At 41.0% G+C, this 27,551-nt stretch overlaps 1 protein-coding gene across 4 annotated transcripts; it reads left to right on the top strand.

The window, feature by feature from the left end:
* Positions 1-646: 646 nt before the first annotated feature.
* On the top strand, positions 647-18,564 carry pcdh10a (protocadherin 10a). 4 transcript variants are annotated; one of them, XM_061275399.1, is made up of 5 exons: positions 647-3,708; positions 4,817-4,875; positions 5,495-5,601; positions 15,458-15,618; positions 17,281-18,564. In XM_061275399.1, the coding sequence occupies exons 1-5, from the start codon at positions 1,162-1,164 to the stop codon at positions 17,332-17,334; spliced, it is 2,928 nt and encodes a 975-aa protein (XP_061131383.1). In that variant the 5' UTR covers positions 647-1,161; the 3' UTR covers positions 17,335-18,564. The 4 variants fall into 4 exon arrangements, with proteins under 4 accessions (XP_061131383.1, XP_061131380.1, XP_061131382.1 ...); XM_061275396.1 differs by having other exon boundaries at positions 15,458-15,841; XM_061275398.1 differs by lacking the exon at positions 17,281-18,564 and adding an exon at positions 15,709-17,261.
* Positions 18,565-27,551: the final 8,987 nt, after the last annotated feature.

Raw genomic sequence — 27,551 nt, 5'->3', positions numbered from 1 at the left:
GAATTAAAGCAACCCATGTGTGATCGTACTAGATGGGAAACCCTTTTAGTGACAACTTCCCAACAACATGGGAAATGTTCCCCTTGAACACGAGCTCTGAGTACCGTCCTGACAATGGAAAAGAAGCACCATGTGGAGTTTAGTCGGTAGCTTTACCAGCATTGGATATTTCTGTTGTGGCCCGTAGCTGTGAGCAGAATATATGACTCACGCTCTGCGAAAACATTCTAAAATAATTGCACCACTGGCTTCTGGCAACATTACATCTTGATGCTAAATCGAATCATTTTGAATAATTCAAGCCTTAACCGGTACCAAAACAGCATTCCCTAGACAGCTGCATGGGCTTTATTGGGCAGCCACTTTGGTTTCGATCGTTTCTATTATTGGACTTTCTTAATTTGCCGAATGTGTAGAAGATTTACATTGCCAAACCAAGGCTTGGCCTGGAGGAGATGAGGGGAAGACGAGATGAGGAGCGCAACTGCACTTAACTGGTTTTCTTAAGCGGCGCCAGTGTGCGCGCTGGCTGGCGTCGCGCAGCCCCAATCAGGTGGCATTACGCGCGGTCTTAGAGCTCACCATTGGCTGGTGGGGAAAGAAGCAGTGCGCAAAACCAACCGGCTGCTCACACTCGCCTGACAGAAGCCGAGCTGAGAACATCATCCGCTTTGAGCGCATGGACACACTGATTACATTCACGCAGCGAGGTTGGGGGGGAAAGCGCTCTGCTGTTCGTCATAGTTTTCATGTAGAAATTGCATTTTTTCCCTCTCTCTTTCTCTCTTGCCTCCTCCCATCTACCAGCCAGTAATTTCCTGTTTTGTGGTCACTTTTTGAGAAGAAGGGCTCAGTGTGTTTCTGCGCGCAGGAAGTATTGGCTATGCATCAGCCTGACGCCAAAACTCAACCGCGCGTTGCGGAGTTGATTAAAACAGAGGCGCTTGGATCAGATGGCTGTGCTTCACACCGCTCAAACGACTAAATGTTATACGACCCGACTCAAAGGAGAGGAATTTGTTATGCTTTTAATCTCACTGCGTTTTTTGCAGGAAGATAATTTGGGAATGCGCGCTGCTTGTAAAAAGTAAGGAGTAACAGTTTTTTCTTTTTTAAACAACTTTTCCTTTCTTGAAGTGCACTTGGAGGGAGAAAGCAGAAATGATTCGATTGCTTTTTCTGGTCTCCATCCTGGATGGAGCGCTCTCTCAGCTCCGTTACTCGGTGGCAGAGGAACAGGAGCCCGGCACCGTGGTTGGAAATATCGCAGAGGATTTGGGGCTGGACATTACCAAACTTTCCGCTCGCCATTTTCGGACTGTGCCTAATTCACGGACGCCCTATCTGGAAATGAACTTAGAAAACGGCGCACTTGTGGTGAGAGAGAAAATTGACCGAGAAAAAATCTGCAAGCAGATCATCCCGTGCCTACTGCACCTGGAGGTGTTTTTGGACAACCCATTGGAACTCTTTCGCGTCGAGATTGAAGTGATGGATATCAACGACAATTCACCCAGGTTTCCCGAGACGGACATTTCGGTGGAAATATCCGAGAGCGCCATCCCCGGGACGCGCTTCCCAGTGGAGAACGCCTTCGACCCGGACGTGGGCGCAAATGCTCTCAGCACATACGCCATCACCAATAATAACAATTTTTACCTGGACGTGCAGACTCAAAGTGACGGGAACAAGTTCGCCGAGCTTGTGCTGGAGAAGCCTCTGGACAGGGAGCAGCAAGCTGTGCACCGTTACGTACTCACCGCGGTGGACGGAGGTAACCCTCAGCGCACCGGAACCGCGCTCCTCGTCGTTAAAGTTCTTGATTCGAACGACAACGCGCCCACTTTTGAACAATCTGTCTACTCTGTTAACTTGCGTGAAAATTCCCCCGTGGGCACCCAAGTAATTCAGCTCAACGCCACCGACGTCGACGAGGGGGAAAACGGGGAAATTATTTATTCATTCAGCAACCACAACACCCCCCGGATTAAAGACTTATTCAGCATTGATGCGAGAACAGGCAGAATAGAGGTGGCCGGTGAGGTGGACTATGAGGAGAGCAACACACACCAGATTTACGTGCAGGCAAAAGATTTGGGGGCGAATGCTGTCCCCGCTCATTGCAAAGTGCTCGTGAAACTCGTGGACGTGAACGATAACACTCCTGAGATTGGCTTCAGTACCGTGACCGAGTCCGTGAGCGAGGAGGATGCCCCCGGCACCGTGATTGCACTTTTCAGCGTCTCGGATCGGGACTCGGGCGAGAACGGTTTAATGAGCTGCGAGATCCTGGGAGATGTCCCTTTCAAGCTCAAGTCGTCTTTTAAGAACTACTACACTATTGTGACGGACGGCCCGCTGGACCGTGAGACAACTGAGTCCTACACCATCACGGTGGTGGCAAAAGATAAGGGGCAGCCCGCTCTTGCCACCAGCAAGTCCATAAAAGTGCACGTCTCTGATGAGAATGACAACGCGCCCCGTTTTACGCAGGCGGTTTATGACGTGTATGTGACCGAGAATAATGTGCCCGGGGCTTTCATTCATGCTGTGAGCGCTTTAGACCCTGATATTGGACAGAACGCTCTTCTTACTTACTCCATATTGGAGTGTGACATACAGGGCATGTCTGTGGACACTTATGTTTCCATAAATCAGGACACCGGTTACCTTTACGCACTGCGCTCTTTCGATTATGAGCAGCTCAAAGAGTTCAGCTTCATGGTCCAGGCAAAGGACACAGGAACACCTGAGCTCTTCTCGAATGCCACTGTGAACGTGATCATAGTGGACCAAAACGATAACGCCCCAACTGTCATAGCCCCCATTGGTAAAAATGGCACTGCTAAGGAGCCCCTGCCACGGTCTGCTGAGCCTGGCTACCTTGTGACACGCGTCGTGGCCATGGACGCGGACGACGGCGAGAACGCTCGGTTATCCTACAGCATCTCGCGTGGCAACGAGATGGGCACGTTTCGCATGGACTGGAGGACGGGGGAGCTCAGGACCGCCCGCCGGATCTCTCCCAAGCGGGACTCTCAGGGCCATTATGACCTGCTAATAGAAGTGAGGGACCACGGGCAGCCCCCCCTCTCTTCGTCAGCCAGCGTGAGTGTGATATTAGTGGACAGTGTGGTCGAAGGTCGCAGTGGAGATCGCGGCTCTGCCTCCAAGGCAAAGGAGACCTCTCTCGACCTGACGCTCATTCTCATCATAGCCCTCGGCTCGGTGTCCTTTATCTTCCTCTTGGCCATGATTGTCTTGGCCGTGCGTTGCCAAAAGGACAAGAAACTCAACCTGTACACCTGCCTATTAGCTGGTGACTGTTGCATGTGTTGCAGCTCCTGTTGCAGCAGGCACGCTCGAGGCCGCAAGCAGAAGAAGCTGAGTAAGTCCGACATCATGTTGGTTCAGAGTACCAATGTGACATCAGGCGTTGGGCCTGTGGGGCAGGTGCCCGTGGAGGAGTCAGGAGTCGGCAGTGTCGGAGGCGGATTTGGCTCCCATCATCACCAGAATCAGAACTCCTACTGCTACCAAGTGTGTCTGACGCCAGAATCGGCCAAAACTGATCTGATGTTCCTGAAACCATGCAGTCCCTCACGAAGCACCGATACGGACCACACCAACCCGTGTGGCGCCTTAGTTACTGGTTACAGCGACCAACAACCAGACATCATATCCAACGGCAGTATTCTTTCCAGTGAGGTAAGAATCCATATTTTTTCTACCCTCAGCCGCATTACAATATTAAAATTTAATATATTGGCAGAAATCCATTTGTTTCATGTTTTCTATTGAAATCACGTCAAGGCAAAGCCCTTCAAAAGATGAAAATTGTATTGACTGATTGTTTTGCTCTGAGGCCTTTAATCATTGTCATACCTAATGGTGATTGGACATGTCAATTGTTAAATCTCCCGTGGCCCTTTAGTTTTTATTCACTCGTGTCAGCTAAAGCAGAAAGAGCTCATGTGACTTCCTGTCACTCTGACTCTGTTTATCTTTACTTACAATGCGTATGAAAGTATATTTTATTTAAATTATTGCTTTGATTTGTTATGATTTAATTTGCCTATAAGTGCACAGACAGACCCATAATGCATGTATACTGTGTGTCAAGGCCATTTGAAATTAACGTGATAGAACTCATCTTCAGTCAATTTTATTCACGGAAATGACTCTACTAAGCGACTTCGTTTATTGGAATTTTTGCATAAAAAAGAATTAAGTAATACACTCGCTATGTGGAGGACATAGATGGTTCTAATTATGTCCATTTTTCTCCCAAGAATGATTCATATACTGCATATACTCAGTCTGCCAAAATATATTGAGACGGCAAACATTAGACGAAAAGAGATAAGTGAGTTGGTGGCCCCATTTTGTGCTCAGCCTGTGCGTTTTGCACCGGAGAGCTTTGAGGACTCGAAGCTTTTTTGTTGATTGCAGTGTGGCTGGAGTTTTGCCAGACAGCCAGTCACAGTCTTGCCTTAGCTGGGCTTTAAGTATTCTCTGCACGACCCAGCATGGCAGCAGCGTGAACAAAGGTTGTTCAGTCCCAGCGTAGGCTGGCTCAATCATTTACACATTCAATTGCCTCCTAACCCACTCTCCACTGCTCTCTTCTCACCCAGTCATTAAGTGGATGCGTGCGTGCAAGTGGATGCGTTCAACATTTGTACCGCCTATGCCACCGCATAAGTAGTTTGTAACAAGCTACGCTAATATGTGCAGTTGTGTTCCTCTAATGGATGTGATCACCTGTGTCTATTTTTAGTTGAAATGACATGCTTTGTTTTTATGGCTTTTGTAGAATAAACACCAACGTGCGGAACTCAGCTACCTGGTGGACAGACCAAGACGTGTTAACAGGTAGTGAAAAGGACCTAGTCTATTTCTCTTGCACACAGATATACTACGCATGTGCACCCGCACATACAACCCCCAACACACCCGCACGCACACACATCCCGATTGTAGCAATCTGCTGAGTAAGGCAAACTACCTAGCCATTCACTACCTAAGGACCGCTAACATCTAGTTGGCCAAAGGGAACCAGTGTCTATTCACAGATCTATAAAACTGAATATTACACCCATCAGTATCAGTCCTGTGGATTCTGCATCATTAATTGTGGTTCCGAGAGGCTACATGGTTCCCAACGTGTCCGTAATGTAGCTCTTCAATTTGGCACCAGTCCCATAACTGGCAGAGCGGTGCCTATTAAAGCTCTAAGACTGGATTTCATTACATGCCATGTGTAACATCCAATTTAGAATCGTGATGGCCGCCGTGACGGTATTAATGCAGTTATGCGTTCGGGGTTCTGATTCTCTTCTCTCTCTCTTGCTCGCTCTCGGTTGCTTGCACTTGCCTGGCATTTCATTTAATCCCCCCTCCAGTATTGTAGCTTGACCTCCATCTCTACCCACGAATTAGTTTTGTTCTCCTGCACCTCTGTGACTAGCTGCATTATGCCTCTCTCCCCCAGTTCGGCATTTCAAGAAGCGGACATTGTGAGCTCCAAAGACAGTGGTCATGGTGATAGCGAACAAGGCGACAGTGACCATGATGCCACAAATCGGGGTCATTCTGCCGGTGAGTTTTTCTGAACATCATCATACATGTTTTTCATGATAACCGGTTTGTACATGGGACGTGGTAAATTGGGAAGACAGTGAATGTCTGGGATGGTCATGCGACGTTAGCTGGCATCCATGACATGAACCAACATAGGAATTGATTGTATTCAGGTGAAAAGATTGCTTAGCAAAACTTTTCTTTGCTTTCCTCATCATCTCACTGCTATTCCACTGAGTGGCACTGAAGCGACAGCAACTCACATGGAGGAAGTATGAGGCCTGCAGTTCTTTTGTGGCACTAATCAATAAATTCACTCAAGTGAAAGAGAAAGGCACTGAAGCTTAAGTGACATAATGAGATGCATTTCAATCAGCTGTATGAATTGTTGCATTTTCTTCTTTTTATACGAGTCGGCCAATCGACAGTGTAAGAAATAGGCTTACAGTCTACATCTGGCCCTCAGTATTCTAAACTACTGAATTGTAAAAAAATAAAACTGAAGGGGGGTGTCATGTTTGAATATAAAATTAATAGTTTTTTGGGGGTGAATAATTTATGATTGCATTATAATCCGATTTCAATCTCACAAGCTGCCGTATATTTTGTGGTGCACACCACTCATAGAACCATATCACACACAAGCAGGTCCGAGTGTAACACCTATCAAGCGTGTGCGCGTGCGTGTGTGTGTGTGTGGCGTGTTCAAGGGCAACTCAACAGTATCTTGGAAAGAGACCAGCATCTTTCCAGCAAAGTGTGATGCTGTCTTATTTTTTTTTTTCTTAAACGTATGTCCACAGCAGGACCTCATATTTGACCTTCTAGCTTCATAGCTTAAATTCTTATAGATGACCTAAAGCTCCTACTGTTACGCCTTCTTCAGGGCCAACAATGGACCTGTATTATCCTCATGAGAGAAAATATTAAATATTTGTGGCCTGAAAATTTATCAATAAACGGAAAACAAATCTATTGTCAAATCAATCCCCTCATATTTTAATATTTAAGTACCGTAATTTTCGGACTATAAGTCGCGTTTTTTTTTTTTTCATTGTTTGGGTGGGGGGGCGACTTATACTCAGGAGCGACCTATATACATATATATGTTTTTTTTCACTTTTTTGGGCATTTTATGGCTGGTGCGACTTATACTCCGGTGCGATTTATAGTCCGAAAATTACGGTAATTGTTTCGAGGCATTTTTTTTTTACTAAGGATTGTTGAAAACATAAGCTCTCAGTCTCTCAAAAGTAATAATTCTCTGATTTCTCTAGCCCTTGATGAAAGCGAACTGATTTAACTGTTGTTCAAAATAAGACATTTACAAACATCCACTTTTACTTTGGAAAACAATTTACATAACTAATTTTTGTAGTTTTTAATCACTCATGCCAAAATAATTGGTTAATAAGCACTAATTGGCAAAGCAAATAATTTATACATTTTAACGCAAACAAAATGGAATCCAGTTATTCAATCAATCGATCGAATAATCGATTAAATAATTTATTCTAAAAATAACTGATAGTAATACCCTTTTAAAATATCTTGAGATATAAATAATAATTGTATCCCAAAAGGTACACAACTGTACCTCTTAATATGATATTAAGAAACAGTTGTATTATTTAAAATACCCACGCTGATTATTATTTAAAAAATAAACCTTGCTATGCAGTTTATTCACAGCTGTACCCTTTTCTCTTTGGTTTCCAGTGTTGAAGAGTCCTTTTTGTAAATAGTTTACGATTGCAGTCATTGTGTTTATGCAAACATTCAATCACATTTGTACCTGTTTATTGATCCAAGTGGAGTCAGACACAAAGAGGAGCAATCGAAAATCACATTTCATATTGAATTGCCCTTTTCCTTTGAGGATTCGCTCCACTCAGCTCATATAAGGTCCCCGTCTAGACCTGAATCTGCCAAATATCGTATCAGTGCTGGGAATATAAACTAGACTTCTTTGGATGTGTGGTGTAGGACCCTGAACGGTACTCATCAGGCTCTGTGGCGTTTGACATTATTTACCACCTGAGGCAGAACAGAAAGACATCTACATGCAACTTATAGCATAGCTCTCTGCTCTTGCTTTTCAAGCACTTAAGGAAGGTCACACTGTGTAAATCAGACAGGCAGCGGTTGCAATTTAAATATCCGACTCTTTATCTAACTGTCAGCAATTCTACTCAACAGAGCAGAAGAAAGAACTTTAGAAAAAGGATGAGAGAGCATTGACAATCTTTTAAGACATCTTAGTCTTGGTTCGATGCTCATAGGGAAGATGGTTTTAACATTTATTTGGCGTGGATGGTACATGGTAAGTAAGAGAGAGAGCCAAACTTAAAATAACGAATCACAAGTACACTCAGCTCAGGTTTGGCACTGGTCTGAGAACACAATGTAGTGTTTGTATTTTATAATATGCATCAACACATTTTCCCTTGTGTTTGGTTTTTATGTGAACGGATGATCACTCCACGGAAGGCGGTAGAACATTAGTGGTATTTTTTGATTTGGAGGGATTTAAAATTTCAAAGCCTGTTTATGTTTGTGGACAAGTATGCCAATGTAATATAAGGTTTTTATTTTCTGGCATTTCATTCATCATTTTTTTATGTTTCTCATACAGTAGTTATAGTTGTATGGTGTCGTTTTTTTTTTTTTTCTAATATTGCAGTACACATTTAAATTTCTTATGTCAGTATTAGCAGTAGTATTAGGGAAATATATTTATGTACTTTGTAGTCATAGCATATTTGGCACTCTGCCCAGTGTATACAGTAGACCTTCGCTATTCCCCGGGATAAAGATCGAACTGACCGCAAATGATTAATGTTCCTCTAAAAGTGATTATACTTGCCTATATTTATAGTTCAAATCATGAATATACCACAAGCTGTTCTGCCAAAACATTTAAATATCATTAATAACATTTTCAAAAAATTACTGTACAGCTAAGCACGCACATGTCAACAATTTTGTTGTTGATGATGATATTATAGTGATGAATTATTGGAGTGGTGCAACACAGCAAAGCCCAGCAGTCATATTAAAGGTGTCAGCGCTCCCAGGGCAGCCTTTAGATATCGATATAGCAGCCCATAAGTATGCTGCTTCGTAGCCTGTTGGGCTGATGGAGCAGTTAGCACTTTACTGACCCAAAAGTGCTGGGTCCACAGTGGAACAACGTGAAATGCCAGCTGTCCATAGATTTAGAGATGTCCTGCTGAGCTTTTCTCACGGATTCCACCGACGGCCTTGTTTAGTGCTAGCAGACAAGTGTGTATCAAACAGGCAAGCCCCCTGCATTGTGACTTTAGGTTAAAAAACAATGTGCGAATAGTGCTGAACCACAAATGTGTTGTGCTCCACTGCAGATTGCTTCTTGACATCATATGGATCTTTTCATCTAAAGTGCTAGATGTGTCTTTTTTAATTAGTAAACACCAGTTCCGTACACAATTATGTCTCCTGGTTCACTGTGGGCAGGGTGTGTTAGCTAACATGCATTTGTGCTGAGTGCATATTTCCTAGAAGAGAATGCACTGAATAACCCTGAGCTAAAACCAGCATAGACCTCACATCAGTTTTGTGTATTTGTCCAGAATTTGTCTGCTTAAGCAAATTTGCCAGTGTGTACACATCCAAAGAACTGTGTGACGCATGTGTGCGGCAAAGTCTCATCCTTCATTCTGTTTCCCCCACACGTTGGATCTCCGCAACACTTGGCTGAGCAGTAATTCATTTCTGAAGCCTTTGCATAGCAATTATCAAAGGGGGTTTAGAGGCAGGTTGTCCTCACAGGACCGCACATCACAATGTCCCTTTTGGTATGCCTCTGAATATTTAAAATGAAGTGAAAACTATCTGCAGTTGGCAAATTGTCACCCACACCTGCATTTGCTAACCACACAAGCCACCCATTTGACACTTTAGAAAATAAGGCTCCCGATGTTCTTTTAAATCAAAGGGATCGTGCCTGTGAGGTTATCTCCTGATGCTTTTAAAAGTGTGCAAATAGCTTTCCTGAAAGCAGTGTGTCTGCAGTGAAACACTGCTGTGTCAAGATCGGCAGCACAAGTGATTGACTGCCACACCCTTATCTTGCCCACACCTTCATTCAGGTTGTTTTATTCAAATACGGTACTGTCTTCTCGCCGCATTATTTCCCTTGTCTCGCCCTAATAGCAAATTGAATGAAGGAGCAAAAAAAAAAAGGCATCTCACACACAAATGCTGAGATGGTAGAGCGAACAAAAATGATCGTCATGATGACATTTTCGTGAGAACGAACGCCATGACAAATGAGGCAATTAAATCACTGTGGCAAGAGTGTATGAGATTGATGATTATGAATTAGTAGCTGGCATCATGTTTCCTTGTCAGTGATCTGTCAAAGGCATTTAGCGAGCTGAGTTTAGCAACCACCTTTGCTCACATCCAAGACAATAACTCACATAGGGAATATAGGGCAAAATATTATGATGTACCGTAAATTCCGGACTATAAGCCGCAACTTTTTTCAAAAATTTTGAACCCTGCGGCTTATAGTCAGGTGCGGCTTATATAAGGATTTTTTTCGGGATTTTTGTGATGACTTGATCACTTTTATACACTGCGGTATCTTGAAGAAAAACAACAACAACAAAAATACTATTTTGAAACACTACTATGGCTGCTGCTTATTCTGGCTGTGTTGTTTGTGACTATTATGAGCTTTAGTAGGAATGCACGCTAGGTGACCTGTGTCAAAGGGCTCTAAACCCTTCATCACAGGCAATGTTTAGAAAGACATGTTAAAGTATGTTATTTTAAAAACTTTAAAAAGGCTTTCTGTGAACGGTCTTTCTTTGTAAAAAAACCCCGTGTGCACGTGTGGCTTATAGTCAGTCCGGTGCGGCTTATATAAGAAAATAACTCAAATATCCCCCAATTTTAGCTGGTGCGGTTTATAGTCCGGTGCGGTTTATAGTCCGGAATTTATGGTAATAGTATATACAGTATTATTATTATTATATAATGGTATTTTTTGCACAATATTTAATAGCGTGGGCTTTAGCTAACCCCGATCCTATTAAAGGAAGGCTAAAAAATGGATGCATTGTCATTAAAGAAACAGTCAATTAAAAAGCTCATTTGTATTTTGCAACAACTGGAGGTGTGACAGTTGTGAATGTTGTATCGGTTTCATTAAAAGTATCCAGCACATCTCGTTGCATCCAAACAATATACAAAGCCAGAGATCAATAACCAGTAGTCACCCAGAGCCTGTACAGTAAGGTGGGATATTAATCAACCAGGCAGTATATGGGCAAGTGGCCATCTCGGCTCTCCATCAAAACATTTAGTAGCTGCCTCTCCGAGGCTCCCAACAATTTCTCTCTCTGTCATTGCTGGGTAGAGTGGCAGCCATCTTGCTCTGTTTCTGCCCCGGGAGGTCTCTGGTTTACTCATCACTGGGCAGCTCACGGCACAAAGCTTTGCTACTCCCCTGCCGTCTTGAGCTGCTGTCCAAATATTGCCATGTCTGTATTCTCTCTGGAACAAAGAAGAAAGTATAAAATTATACATATGGTCTTGCTGGAAGACAACATCAACCAGCAGTAGAGATTTCTTTAGTGGAAAAAGTGACACCAAAGAAGAGAGCTTGAGAGGGAAAGTCAGGAGAAGATGGGCGAATGCAGGACAGGGATGGGCAGAAGGGGGGGGGGGGTTGAGTTAGTCTAATCTGGGTACCCACACAGCGCATTCAAACATGTGGCTCATTTTTTTTCCCCTCAGGATTTGTTTTCCCTCATTTCCTTCAGCTCCCACTTGCTGATCGTATGTCAGGCAGTCCAATTAGTCAAATCACCCCAACATGGGATTTCCGAAACGCGCAGCGATGTAATGAAAAACAAAATAGTCGGGGGGAAATGTGCTGATGGCTTATTAGAAAGTAGATTGTCTTTGCATTGTGTAGCATTGTTTACCCCATGTGCATGTGCTCAACTTTGTATGCGTGTGTGCGTGCATGTGAGCATGTGTGTGTGTTTGCCTGCCGGATGAGGTCATGATGAGGGAGAGCGCTGTTGGCAGGGAATGTCATTGCCACTCACTGTTTTGGTTGTTGTTTGCTTCCTGCCCGAGGAAGTGAAGGTGCTTCATGAGGCTCAACAGCCACTGGGTGTCATGTGCACATGGCCTGTCTGCCTCTCTGTTTCCAAGCATTTACATAACTTGGCACAAGAGTACTTTTAAGGCCATGTGTTTGCAAACATATGTGTTGATGTCCCTGTTGGTTAAGAGAAAGCTGGCAGACAACGGCCCCTCTCAGGTTGCAGAGTCTTTGCACACTATGTTTACTCTTTTTCTCCAGAATAAAATACCTCATTGGTGGCTTTGATTTGATTAAAACTGATATATTTTAAGATGAATGTGCATTGTTACTGTCAAGCACTTATCTGCCCACAGAAGATTAGGATGCTCTAGTTCAACACACGCAAATGTCAACAAATCATTAAAAGGCTAAAGGCCAGGCGTTGATAGAGTTGCCTCTGCATAGATGTTTTGCAGCAAACAATAATAATAATTAAAAAACTAAGAATTAATTGGGTAATATTGAAGTGATGAAAATCAAGTCCCTGTTAATTTTCATCCCCAGTCATTTTTCTAATTGAGATTAAAAGGTCAGCCATACATATTAATATAAAACAGTTCCATTTAAATATGTTTAAGCAAATAATTGAACAACAGCAAACTAATCAAAATGCATTTACTTGTATATAAGCTCTCCAATTCTGTATGTATTTAAGCACACTTCCTGTTCCATCTGCAGTGTCCCCCTGTCTGTTTTTGGCCATTGCGCTCTCCATCTGTGTTTTCTGCACTCTTTTTCTCTGTTCCTTATGGCTGCTGCAGCTTTGCTGCCCTGGAAATATGTGACTCCCGCTTTTGTTTGGCCCGCGCTGTTGATTGTCTGGGAGCCTTGTGTCTCATCTGACTTCATGGTCACTGCGGTCGCATAGCCTGCCTTGCTCCCATGTGTCCTGAATTACAGTAGCAGCATTATTACCAACACACAGTGCACACAAACATCTCAGCTTTGACCAGATGATAATGATCATAGATGATATTTATCTTTGGAATTAGAGGCAGATGATTGCAAGATGAGTACATTTCATTTGAATTAAAATTTTAATTTAATCTTTGTCATATGAAAATAATGAGAACACAAAACACAAAATTGTCTTATTCATTAATTATTTATTTTAAACTCCTTTTCCTGTTCATGGTGGGATGAAGCTTATCAAAGCTGACATTTGAACAAGATCACAGTGCCGTATATGACAGACAACCATTGAGTCCAACATTCATGTTCATAGTGAGCGGTAGCAGGGCATCAAGACTGTCAGAAAATACAAGGAAGAACCGATAGAATAAAAGAAGCTTGTCCAACGGTTCACTTACAGTAGGCATATGTGTTAAGTGCAAGTGGTGTCAGAAAGGTTCCAGGGCTGGTGTCCTAAAATATATATTTCAAACTCGGAGATGTACCTTACAAGTGAACATTTTAATCAGAATCTTACCAAACAAATGGGCATGTAACACTTCTCCCAGACATATTGGTACAACTGTGATATTTCTCCTATAGAGAAAGAAAATACCATTAAAAACAACGCAAATAAATAATTGTACTCAAATCAGTTAATCAAATCAATTAGCAAGTGGCAACGCAAGATGGCCGCCAATGGATTTGCTTCTCGCTTTGGCAAGTTAGCAGAATTGTTTGTCAATACATACATAAGTCCAGGCAGAAGATCCCGGAAGAATTCTTCCAGGAATGCGTGAGAGATTGCTGTGAAGGTTTTTTTTTTTTTTTTTTCATTGAAGGAGAATTACTTGGAAGGGGAAGAAAATGTTTGGACTTGAACAATAGTATCTGGAAATTTTCATCTATTCATATAATGCACTTGGAACCTCTTTCCTTGTCATTTTGATTATTGTGAATGACACGGAAACTCATGAGACAAACGCTCAATAGAAATTATTGTTTCTCTATTTCTCAAGGCTTTCAGCCCTGAAAAATCATTCTTAACGTGACAGATCGGAAATTGCTCAGACTTGATCCCATTATCAATGTGTTCAGCCAACTTTAGTTAATTATTATTCAGAAGAAATGACTGGCCTGTGTCTTTTGTATTTTTTTTTTTAAGGTAAATCACACTATAGTTTATTTATCGCTGATTCTAGATAGCACAATAACTGAAAGAATAAAATAATAGAGCATTAACTAAAAAGTTATCAAGTTATAGTCAGACAAAAACAAACGAAACAATTGTTTACGGCAAATCGCACATAACATCACACATGGGAATGGGCAGACAGATAGTGACAGAGGATTGGGCTCAAGCACAACACTATTCTGGAATGTTCCAACTTCTATACGCAATAATAATAATACAGCGGTTTCCCCACCTGTTCTTATTTATTTCTCGCAGTGTGACTTGTTTAAGGGAGATCAAATAGTTGTTCGGTGCACAGCACAGAAGAGATTTATTATTCTGTCAAAGTAAACATAAGTGAAATAGTACATTTGACGAGGTGCATTTATGACATGTCCCACTTTCTTTTCTCTTTCTTCGTTCATAGTGGATAAATATAATTCACGGTACTATGGGCAGATATTTTGAGAGTCAATTTCATCTGCAAGCAAGAGAAAGTTAAATAGGAAAACAAAAACGGGGAAAGTTACCCATTTATTGTCTGAATATGTGTTCCCATCTGTATATTTCGATTACTCTGCATGAATTTGTTTAAGTTATTATGAAAACATTTTGTTTTCATGCATTCACTGGTTGAAGTATGAGGTACACTTGCTCGGCCGATAACAATAGTATCTTCTCGGTGTCAGCAGTCACATTGTTCACAAGGGTGCATTTCTGCAACTGCAGGCTCTTTGATGGCAAGCCATTTTGGTCTCGGGGGTTCAGAGAGTGGAGGGGTCGCAAATTGTCCCTTTTTCTGATTCTCATTCTATCGCTTTGCCTTCCTTCTCCCAGATGTAAGCCCTCAACCTCCCGTCTCATTCTTTGATCACACCATTCCATTGCTTTCTCACATTTTAGCAGCTACAGGGGAAACACCAACCAATCTGCACAGGAGAAAATTGGCTGCAGGGTGTAATTATTATGATGACTCTGTTCATGTTTCTTTTTTCTCTTTTTTCCCCCATTTATAATCTCGCTCATACACTTATCCTACCACCCTCCTCTCTTTATTCTCGCTAAGAGAGTGTAATTAACATAACGTGGCTCCCTTTCATGCCCCCTCTTCTATTATATCATTCCCCATGTTAATATAATCTTTTTAGAGGAGCTATTTTGTTTATGGCTGTAACCTAATGTGAATTATAGATTGTCTCGTGGTATAGGCATGACTGACACGGGTAATTTGTCCATCAAGTGAATACTTGGTTGCTTTTTGTGTCACATTTCTTGAGGATAATTATAGTTTTTGTTTGTGTGGATGTGTTTTAAGACGACGGTACTTGGGGAGATGCTTTTTAAAATGCTGCCTCACTTTGATTGCACATTTCAGACAGAATGAATGAGGTTTAGAGGAAAACAAACTATTTGTTTAATCGGTGTTGGCTTTGTGTCTTTGAGGAGTAGTTTTCACACACTTTTTTTGTTCTTGTTAGATAAATGATTCATAATCCGTGTCTCCTCCCCACCCCCGGTCTTTTCCCCCCATCTTGCTTGTCCTCTTACGTTTTTTTCCTTACTTGCTGTCACTATTATTTGGCGTCCTCTATTACTGCCTTTTTCTACTTCATTCCCATTTTGCTTACAATCTCCTCTTTGTATTTTCACTGACCTGACTGCAGGTGCTGATCTGTTCTCCAACTGCACAGAAGAGTGCAAAGCCCTGGGCCACTCCGACCGCTGCTGGATGCCATCTTTCGTCCCATCCGATGGACGCCAGGGGCCAGACTATCGCAGCAACCTCCATGTCCCTGGAATGGATGCCACACTGCCAGACACTGAGGTACCCTCCTCTGTCAACCTCTCCGACCAAGTCGCCTTGACATCGTCCACCGCTTCGTCCAGCAATAAGTCATTCTTCACCTTTGGCAAGGATGGTCAAAGGTCACAGTCACACAACAGCCTTCACCATCACCTCCATCCGCAACAGCCGCAGTACAGCTCCAGCACGCTAGAGAGGGAAGAGTATGATAGGGGGACCCTCCCGTACAAATCCACTTTTTTCTGTGAGTATCAGTATGAAAAATCCTTAGGACCCTTTGACTTTGGTCTGGTTCAGCACAGATACTAAAGGAGGGGGTGCTGAATATGCCATTTATTCCTGATCTGGACAATAAACTTGAATTCTCCTGTTTTTAAGGAGTTGAAAAGTGCAAGTTTAGTGTGTTATAATTATAATGTTCTCTTGTAATTAATATATTTTTTTTGTCAAATGCAATTCATTAATGCTTACCCTCCTTTTCCCCAAAATTCACAACATAGACTTCCCCACTAATTTAAATGTTGTCTGTAATTATGTGACATAAAAAATACTAATAAAAAAAAAAAAAAAATGGACTCATGATTCTGCTCTGGCCCGTTTGTCCGGCTCCGACCCTCTATAATATTACCTGTAAAATCCTTTGCCAATTTATTCTTTTATACTATCTGATGGTCATATAAATCAAGGTCATCTACATCAAGCTCACCCCATGTTTTTATGTTACATCGCCTCACACATTTGTCTGAGTGCTGTCTTTGTTTAAAACTTGGATGAATCCGCTCTTGACACGTGACTCGAAATCCACAAGGAAAAAAATCATCATTCCACTTTATTCTGGAAAAGAATGTGTCCCTTGTGTAGCAAGCAAAGCTGACAAACAACACACAAAAACATTCAGTAAGGAAAGTTGAGCTGCACCCTATTGATATCAGTTGGAACATGAAAGGGAATTTCCAGCTCCAAAGAGTTCTACAGCATTCATTAGGAGACGATAACAAATCATTTCCGAGCTCCCACATAGCATAAATAATCTATTAGCTCTAAGAGTAGAGAATGGATTCGATATACACACTCAGTAGAGAGGTCATTTCCAATCAAGTCACTAGCATGCACACCACCATCCGCCATGAAACTGCATGCTGGCTGGGGGCTGTCTCTCAGGTAAAGGATTGTTTTTGACCTAGTAAACTGTGCCAAACAATGTCTCTCCTGTTCTGCCTCACAGAGTAATGATAAATGTGCAATATATTTCATACAGTTTGGATTTGTGATTTTGGTCTCTTCAAATAAACGTGGTTCATTGTGGTACAGCAGAGGTTGTGTTGCACAGAAGGGGTCTAAAAAAATATTCAAACGTTGCTGCTATGCTAAAATTACTTCTATTTTGGTTGTGGTGATGCTAATATTTTTTATTAGTAAATAACATGTAATACATTTATTCTGCTTTCAAAAACACATTTTGCAGTCTATATCTTTTCTTACATAATACAGGCAGAGATGTTTCAATATTTATCTTCACCATTGTTTTGATAGGTTTTAGTATTAGGCACTGTGGTGTATAAATAACTTCACAGCATGTCCTTTGTGGCACGTATCCTTCAATCAGCTGTATTTGGAGCCGTTACTAAAAAGCCACATGGGAAATAGTGTCATTTGTCTTAATGACTCTTCTCTGTCTTACAGCCCGCAAGAGGATTTGCTAGCTCATTCCATGTGGACCTGTCAGAGACAGCGTGAAGTTCAGTAACATACCACCAACATTGATGATAAAGACTTCAAACTGACTAAATAAACAGAAAGCTGGACAACAACAACAACAACTCTGGATGAATACCATTTTTTCGAGTGGCAAACTATAACAAAGCCTGGCCTTTCGTTCCCAAAAGAGGCAAGGAGTATTCAATTCTGAGTAGCTGTCACCCTTTCAGTATTTGACTAACATTCCAAGGCCTTATTTCGCTCAGCCGGACTGAGATCTGGGCTTGAAATTTTCTTGAGGTTGTGAAGATTTCGAAGTTATCAGCAAAGAGAAGAGAAGTAGGGAAATAGACTACGACAGACCATGAAGGACCTGCTCACTCCCAGATGTGGTTTTGACTCCCAAGAGTTGTGTGTGCCTGTTTACAAACATGAAGCGGAATCAACTTGGACCAATGTCACGTGGAGCCCTTTAGCTATTTCTATGGTCGCCAGTGAGCCAACTGTACAAAGACTATGTGGGTATAAAAAAAGGGAGGGCCAGCAGGTGCTATTCAGGTATTGATGGCACAGAAAAAAAAAAAGGACACAGAGAACTGACTACAATTTTAGTGTTTCTGTTTTTTGACCGACTGTCTTTATATGACGTTTTCAGTTCGGTTCTTTCTGTGTGGTTCACGTGTGAAGAAATATAGATGCATACGTATTACAACATATAGATGCATACAGCAACGGAGAGGTTCAGTCTTTTTCTGAATGACTTTCTACTACAGAAATGGAGCTGGAAGGTCACGTATTGTGAGAATGTTTGAACTTCTGAACTAGTGATGATCAATGGAAGTGAAGTGATGAATTACCAGGATGTGATTCTTTTAATGCCCTTGGCCTATACATAAACAATCAGACACATCCGGTGGTTTTTATCATGTGTGAAAAGTGTTTACTGTGCTCTTTTAAAAAGCGTTTAAATTAATATAAATCTATACATATACAACTATATATATTAACAACTATATACAAACAAAAATATTTGTTTTCCTGAAAACTGTGTAACCATTGGTTTGTACACTTCATTCAATCAAGAATTTCAAGTGCGAGTCGTTCTGACTGGAAATGAAGAATGCTTTTAAAAAAAAAAAAAAAAAAAGCAAACCTCGTTCAGGTCAACAAAGGATCGGTTGACTTTTTTATTTGATTGTTATATTCACCATGTTACCGAGATCTTGGTCGCCTGTGTATTTTTATCTCAGTATATGCTCATGTACAGGAAGGGGGGGGGGGGGGGGGGGGGGCTATTACTACTGAGCTATATTTCAAAGATTTTACAATCATATGCTTACAATTACACACACACACACACACGCACACACACACACACACACACACACAGGTCAAGTAATAAATAAACTGTGTCATTGAAATCTTCTAATCTGTGTTTTGTCGGGAATAATTTACCAGAAGTCCACTGGGAAACCTGCTCTTTTCTCGGTCTTATCACAGAACACCTTTCGCTGTTATTTTTAGTACTTGAATTTTCATAAGACACTGAGTTATGCCTGACGAATCATGTGGACTTTAAAGATGTAATCACTGTGGTTTTGCTCTACTTTCCTATAACCTAAAAAAAAGGTTATGGTGCCCGTCACTCTCCGCTGACGCCCATCTTCCAAAAATCACTGGAGACAACTCTTTCACCCTCACATTCCAATGCCATCATTCTTTCACTTCAATGTGATTCTCTCATGGCCTGGCAGATGTTCACAAGAGGAGAAAGAACTCTTGAATTCGGGGTCATCGGAAGGGGTGGAGGCTTCTGTCAATTGGCTGGCTGCAAACAGAGATGATCTGTTTGTGTCCATCACGAGATTTCCTTTTTTAAGAAGCAGAGATGCATGTGACTGCCGCATGTGACTGATCCGGTGGTTTCCTGCATGAATGAATGGCCTTTGGGTTTTGGATTAGCATCTCATCCAGAAACATTCCATCAAACGCTAATGCTTCAGACTGACGACTAGAAGTAGATGGGCTCCAAATATTTGTATATAAATGTGGTAATTATTCAACATGTATTGCTTTTTATCGAGTAGTCCTACTCCATGTGATGTATTAATTGCTATGTTGTGATTTTGGAATTGACATGAATTTCTGCATTCTGTTACTAGGAAATTATCATCAGCTTTGAATCTTGATCTGGGATTAATGATTTTTTTATAACTTTACTTCACATTCAGAGAAAAAAATCCCTTTTGACATGTCCATTGAGAACATTTAAATTTTATTAACAGAGATACCAAGCACCATGCACACCTTTTATCAAAAAGCGCCTGGCCTGTAACAAAAATGCTCCACCGAACTAAAAGCTGACCTTTTCATAGAATGTTAAGATGTTCTCAGACACTTGGTCGTTTTAGTTAGTAGTGAACAGTTAGAACACTGTTACCTTTTTTTTCATGATCTTACAAGACAAGCTAGAATTATAGGCATGACACAGAGTCAAGAATATGTCTAAGAATGAACAAGTCTTTTGATAAAAGCAAAGCAAGAGGGCAGCTGAGATCCAGCAAAAAGCAACACGCTTGCCAGTCGCAGGGCACATAGAGAGACACCCTCATGCACACCATTTCTGAGTGGGAATGGATCCCACACTGCTCACACACAAGCCAGGCAAGCATACCCCTAAATTATCAGCGACCGTACGAGGGTAAGCATAAGGAAAAATGCAAACTAATGAGACAAAGCAAGGTAACGAACTGGAGATGAACAGATATGGGCCAAAAGTATTAGAAGAAGGGGAAAGTAAAGCTGATGGGCTAAGAAAAATAATTACACAAGGGGAAGGAGACAAGTGAAGGAAAAAACTATTAACCAAATAAAACAAAATGAAAGAACAAACTTAACAGGAGTCTTTGCCGCCTTATGGTTTCATGAATGAAATGTTATAATGGAACTTTACTATCCAGAAGGCTGCCTTGAGTCTTACAGTAATTAGCTTTAGACACTTCAGTTGGCCAAATGACTAATGAGGGTCATATTGAACGTGACATTATGGTACGTCACTTTTCAAAAGTGAGAATGCTTGAATGCTTTTTTAGCTGCATATTCTTCCAAATGAGTTTGTGGTTTGAACCAAAAATAATTAATTTTGTGGTTTTATGGTTGTACTAATTGCATGACGCAATGTTTGACCTTCTGATAGGGGTAACACACAAACTCTAAAATATTTTCCAAAGAAATCCTCTTTTCTTTCATTTTAAGTCCCAATACAGGTCAACACAGAGTTAATTTGAATACAATTCCTGTTTTTTTTTTAGTAAGAATAGAAGTTCAATATACTGGCACAAGCATAAAAAGAAAAAAACAAATACTGTTTAGGCAAATACAGATGACCTTAAAGAGGAGATGGACATCTAATCAATGACCCGAAGTTGGCCTGATCTTAAGGCGCCTCCATAGCAGACAAAGTCATTGCAACTGAATCATTGTGTCTAGGTCACTTCTTTTCACTATACAAGGTTGAGTGAGGTGACCTAGCTGTCAGACTGAGCCTCCGAGCCTTTCCCTCATATTCATCCCTGGCAGACGCACTTCATTACTCTGGCTAAATAGACTTTCAAAAGACCCCATCAGCCGTATCACCTTTCAACACAGACACCTCATCAGACATACGCACTCTGCCATACGCACACACAAGCGTAACATGACACGCCCACGCAGGCATACATGTTCCACTCTCCCCCCTCTTCTGCCGCCTTATCTCTTTACAGGCCCATCAGTCAACACGCATGCACAGCCTTTCACAGACACATTGCTGGTTCACATCAACTCGCCACCTCGTCGGACACCGGCAGACAGCTATTACAGTGGATGCTCAAATGCACATTCATCCTTACGGCACTCTCCTACTCTGCCGGCCTGCAACAACAACAATTGACCTGAGTCATGCAGTAGTTTTGCTCTACTTGAAGACATGGACGCACTTACGGTTGTCTGGAAGATGTCACAATTTCACGTCAAAGATAATTAGTCAATGTGAATTGGCCTCAGATCTTCAAGTCACATGAAACTGATTAGATTAAAAAAAAAATCTTTCTAACTTCTTAACCTTTAGAGAAAGTACAGTACTTGTTGCAGTGATACAACGAGGCATATTAAATCCAAAGATTAATTTTTAATTAAATCAGTTCTCAAATAACAACCCAAACTGAATGTGGATACACTCAAAGAACATTTTCATGACTCGTTTGATGAAATAAAACATGGTTAATCAGCCCTTGGAGGGGGTACAAAGTTTATAGTATTCAAAGCAGAAGCTGGTTTTATTATGGTGTGCATTAATCCCAGGTCTCACGAACGATGCGATTATAAGCATCTGTTACTGTGATAACTTGATTTGCGTTTTCTTTATCAGTTCTCACGAAAAACGTAGTCAGGCAGTTTGCAGTTTGTAAAGAGGATCTCTAAACTGAAAGTAGCAACATTCTACCTTCACTGTTGTTTCAAATTTGTATGACACTAAAGTTAATATGTTCATTCATAGACTGAAAAAAAATTATAATCTTTCTAATTTAAATGTAAAAAAATATGTTCCCATGATGTAGTATCTTCTCTTGAAAAAGCCATTATTTTTTCCAATTTGACTTAGAGTTTGGTTAGTGTTATCATGCGTTTTAATGATTTCTTTCTTGCCAGACTTGATGCCACCACCAAGGCGAAATATTATAAAATAGAGGGCTTTCTACATGCAACGCTGATCTAAATATAATTAATGGAGGTCAACACTTTGGGTGAAAGCTCTTCTAAAGATAGAACTACACATTAATCCACTGTACACATTCTACCCGTATGCCTGCAAAATGGAAAACAGACACATTTTGAAAAAAGGTTAACACCCCAGAGGAGCACCGTGAAGCTAAAAAGCTTAATATTTCCCTCAGAAGTAGAAAATAAGAATAATATATTGTAGAAAATGTCTTTGTACTAAGTTTAGCAAAAATACCTTTTCTAAAATCATCGCAAACCACAGAACTCACCTCCAAATGAACGACTTCAAGGCTGGCAGTGACCTAAAAAAATAATCTCCAATAACACTAAAACAGTAGCAGCATCAACAAAATATTTTACAATACAAACCAGCACAAACAAAGCACAAATGAAACAGACAGTTTCCCCCAATTTTTCATGGGGTGGGGAGCCAGCTTCGCAGAGGTGTAAAATGGCAACTCTTAATATAGAATGGGATTCGTCCCTCAACGGGGCTAAGTCATTTTGTCCTACTTTACAATTGCTCAATTTAAGCACCAAAAATTTGCGCGCACACACACATGGACACACACACGCACGCACACGCACACACACACACACTTATGCACTCACTCATTAAGCCTGAAACATTTTGCCCTCAGCCACCATCCCCTCTTATTCTAATATCCTGGATACAAAGTAGTGAGTTGGTAACCTGGGGTGACGGAATCAGGCCTCTGATTCATGCCCTGACCCCCCTAAGGGAGGAAACAACCCAAGAGAGGACAGACCTTAGCCTCCAACATTGAGTTAACACAACTTGATTGACAAAGACAAAACAGGCTAAGTTCACATCCACTATGAATGATTTAAAGAAGTAAAAATCTCCAAGGGCAACAAATGCATGAGAAGAAAAAAAATAACTGTAACTAGATAACTGCTTTACACTTGATAATACAAGCCTGGTACTACACACTTGTTTATTTCACTTTAAGCCAGGGGTCACAAACTCAATTTACCTGTCGGCTACTGGAGGTAGAGTTTGGGGTGAGACTAGTGGATATTTTTTATTTTTCTATGTTATCAAGTGTAAGAAAAATAATTATAAAACAGGAATGAATAAATAAAATGCTAATAAGGAAAAAAATAATACAGCAGATATAGAAAACTGAAGAAAACCCATGTCGTTGCTGGCTAGAGAAATGTATTATTATCCACATTCACATGACTGTGTTAACATTTCTTAAACCTTGGAAGGAGCATTGTTCTGAACATGGCTTCAGCTTACTTCTTGCTTCTGCCAGCGATTCCTCTCGCAAAGCTGAACTACGTACATTTGGTGTAAGGGAAGAAGCAGCTGAGACCCTTAGTAGGTCTTGAAGATGCTCAGCAGTAAGTCTAGACCTGTACTTGGACTTATTGAAGTTAAAGATAGAAAAGAGTTTTTCGTATATATGTTCTCCATTAAACTTTTATATTAAGGCAAGTATCTTCAATTTCTCAAACTCGCCCCAATCGGGCCGCGGGCCGCCAGTTTGAGACCCCTGCTTTAAGCAGTGTGTTCCATTTCAGTTCAATAAAGGAGTTATTTCGGAGTTATAATAATGCAGTCCACATCCTTCATGGGTATAGAGGGTTGCACCAACAAATGCATTCCTCTTGAGAAACTAATCTTAACTGATGCCCTTCAACCTCTCATCCCAACAGTTTTACAAAGTGAGACACAGGAGCCATAATCCTTCTCTGAGGAAACGCGTCTGGTCCAAAAACTGAGGATTTGTTCACATGTTGCTCAGGGTAGGCGTCGATCCACTGATGGATAGGGTCTGTATTTCTCCAAATATCTTTCCACATTTCTTCAACCCAGATTCTGTCTAGTTCGTTTATTCTGTTTTCTTGTGCATGCACTCAGCTGTCACATTGAGACAGAGGTCTTTAGCCTGGGAAGAAAGTTGAGGGTGGTCGTAGTCATACAGAATCATGAAACATTTACTCATTAACAGACTCTCAACACAGATGCTTGAACAAGTCATGTGTAATTAGAAAAAGAACCCTGTGATTAAGTTGGGGAGAGCAGAATTATTCATGCTTTCAAAAAATCATATATTGTTTTGTGTGTGAGAGTTTTACAGAGGTTTACATCTGCAGTTTTGTCAAAAGTGACAAATCAGTTGTGATACATCACATCAAACTAGTACCGTAAATTCCGGACTATAAGCCGCACCGGACTATAAGCCGCACCAGCTAAAATTGGGGGATATTTTAGTTTTTTTTCTTATATAAACCGCACCGGACTATAAGCCGCACGTGCACACGCATCTTTTTACAAGGAAAGACCGTTCACAGAAAGCCTTTTTAAAGTTTTAATAACATACTTTAACATGTCTTTCTAAACACTGCCTGTGACGAAGGGTTTAGAGCCCATTGACGCAGGTCACCTAGCGTGCATTCCTACTAAAGCTCATAATAGTCACAAGCAACACAGCCAGAATAAGCAGCAGCCATAGCAGTGTTTCAAAATAGTATTTTTGTTGTTGTTTTTTTCTTCAAGATACCGCACTGTATAAAAGTGATCAAGTCATCACAAAAATCATGAAAAAATCCTTATATAAGCCGCACCTGACTATAAGCCGCAGGGTTCAAAATTTTGGAAAAAAGTCGCGGCTTATAGTCCGGAATTTACGGTACTCTTATTTGCTGAAAGGATCAAAGACAAATTAAATTTTGTTCCGCAACTTTTTTCAGGCTCTTCAGGGGTTTTAAGTTCAGTGACTGCTTTGTAAGCAAGTAACTAGCCTATCCACGTGCATTATTGATAATAAAAGCCCTGTCCAAAGTGATGTGATTATAATTATGATAGATTCCCTGCGGCTGATCAAAGCTACTCTGCACCTTTGACATAATTTAAAGTGTCGTCAAGTCAGGTAACCTTGCAACTGAATGAAAACACTGCTTTGCAAACGGTTTTGAGCATATTTATAGTGACATCCTCCTCATGGCCAGTATTTAACAAGTGGCCGCAACATTTCAATCACAGACTGAATGACATGTATTAAAGGGTAAGTCAGCCTCAAAATATTCTTGTAATACAACTGACGTGTTAACCCCTAAAGCACATTATTTAGAAAATTTTGGAAGTGTAATAAAATCAGAGCCATCCATATGAGTGTATTGGAGAAATTGCAATAGAGAAATACACACTAAGATACACACACGTGTTTGGATTTGGGAAACATCACAGTTGAAATTTACGACAAAAAAAAATGCCGTCCATGACCAAACTGTGTTAGAAAGTCACAAAGAATCGAAGCGCATAAATTCAATGTTGAGCAGTAATGTTCTGTGCAGCACAACCAGCCAAAACACAGTGTTCTGATATATAATTTAGGAATATGAATTCAACAGGCAAAATCCACCTGTTTTTATCTATCTCAGAGGGTGGGCATTTTGCCACGTACTGTCGTGTGAAAATGACATTTGAGTTCCGTACGGGCAGCCAAAACGGACAGGAACAAATCGGGAGGAGAACATAGCAACGTACGGGCAGGCAAAACGGACGGGAACCAGACGTGGGAAGACTCAGATGGCGTAAACAGGCCGGACAAACAGGCGGGGATAACAGGAAACCAGGGACTCACAGGCAGGGACTAACAGGCAGGGAATAACAGGCAGGGATTTACAGTCAGGGACTAACAGGCAGGGACTAACAGGCAGGGATTTACAGTCAGGGACTAACAGGACGGGCAAACAGGACAAACAGAGAGGACAACCGGACGATCTGACAGGGAGTGACACGCGGACAGGACTTAAATACAATACGCGTAATGAGGGGCAGGCGACGGCGATTACAATGGTTATGGGTAGAACACAGGTGGGGAGGTGCGAGAGTGTAGTGTGTCTGTTTTTAAGTGTGGGTGCACGCAAGTGTGTGGCCTTAAGTACACATGTGTATCTTTGTAATGAATACATGAATACGAAACCTTTTTTGTTATGGATTTCTTATGGAACTAATAACCTTTTCCTCACTGCCACAACTGTGACAGAACGATCAAACAAGAGTGTCCTTACCTCGGCCACAGAATTAGAGCCGCATTCTCCAAGCCCTTTAAAGATAATCAAGCATTCTATGTTTTATCGACAAAACATGGGAACAACCCCGTTGGAGAGCAAAAATGACTCATCCATTAATAGGCAAGTCTCCAAGGTTGGATGTTGTATTTAATCCCTTGAATCCCCCCATCAACCTGATCCTGGAAAAAACAATTGTTGATGTTTTGGTTTGCCCATAATGTGTATATTTATATACAGTATGTGATTTTGTGCATGTCCTTCCCCAGAGCTGCAGTTAGACCCTCTGCAGCCATGTCATGATTCTCTGGTACAAAGCTAAGACTGCATGAGCAAAGACTAGTTCTTTATACATGAGCATGCACATAAATTTATATACAAATGCAAATATGAAATAAGTGAGAAGGAACATGAAAAGCACATGAGAGCCACATAGGCCTTTCAACCCTAAGTGCCATATTCATCTATAAACAAAGCAAACAAAAAACGGATGCATAAAGAGAAACACTTAGAACAAGAACTTCATACATTTTCGTTCCCGTGTCAACCTTTGAATGTTATCCACCAAGAACGTAGATGACTTATGAAATGAGTGGAGAATTGTGCATAATTTACACTAATGTTGATATCCCGCAGATGGCACAAATCAAGCTATCTGTGTCGATACACTCAGATTCACTCAACTGTTTGGAGATTTTTTTTTTTTTTTAAGAATGGAACACTAAAAGATCCTATGAATCTTGAACTCATTGGGAGTTTGGCAGTCAGCTGGTTTTATGGAAATGCTTTCTTTGAGAGTTAGTGAAGTGAGTTTGCGTCAAAATGCAAGATCACACTGTTTGCATGGCAATGGCAACACATTTAGTCTGCACAATGTGGCCACAATATGCTTAAAAACATTTATTTGCAGACAGGTAGTTTTCTTACTCCAATATCGGACTAAACTTCGAAAATCGATTCAAATAATTATTACACGTTCGGATTTTGATGTTGCTGCAATTCACTAATTAGTAAAAGTTGCATGATTTGAGGTGGAAAAAAAAAGACAGAATGGATTGCACACAGCGCTTTTAAGCGCTTAAAAGTGTTTTTTTTTTTATTCTTCCTTAGTTCATGTTGAAGAAAATTCTCCAAGTAGAAATATATGTATATACTATATGTAGATATAGTCTGGATTGTGGACGGACAAATAGATAGATAGATAGATAGATAGATAGATAGATAGATAGATAGATAGATAGATAGATAGATAGATAGATAGATAGATAGATAGATAGATAGATAGATAGATAGATAGATAGATAGATAGATAGAAATAGTGGGTGACCACAAGTGAATTGAGAAAGGAACTGTTCGGCTCATACAGTAAATCCATTCAGCACATTCGCTCAAAGGATTAATTTGTTTGAGTGTGTCGTTGACGAACAACAAAACACTACTTGAACCCT

The sequence above is a fragment of the Syngnathus typhle genome, linkage group LG3 (genome assembly GCF_033458585.1).
Source record: "Syngnathus typhle isolate RoL2023-S1 ecotype Sweden linkage group LG3, RoL_Styp_1.0, whole genome shotgun sequence".
Classification (NCBI taxonomy): Eukaryota; Metazoa; Chordata; class Actinopteri; order Syngnathiformes; family Syngnathidae; genus Syngnathus; species Syngnathus typhle.
The sequence above is the reverse complement of the archived record's forward strand: the minus strand, read 5'-3'. Positions and strand labels throughout refer to the sequence as shown.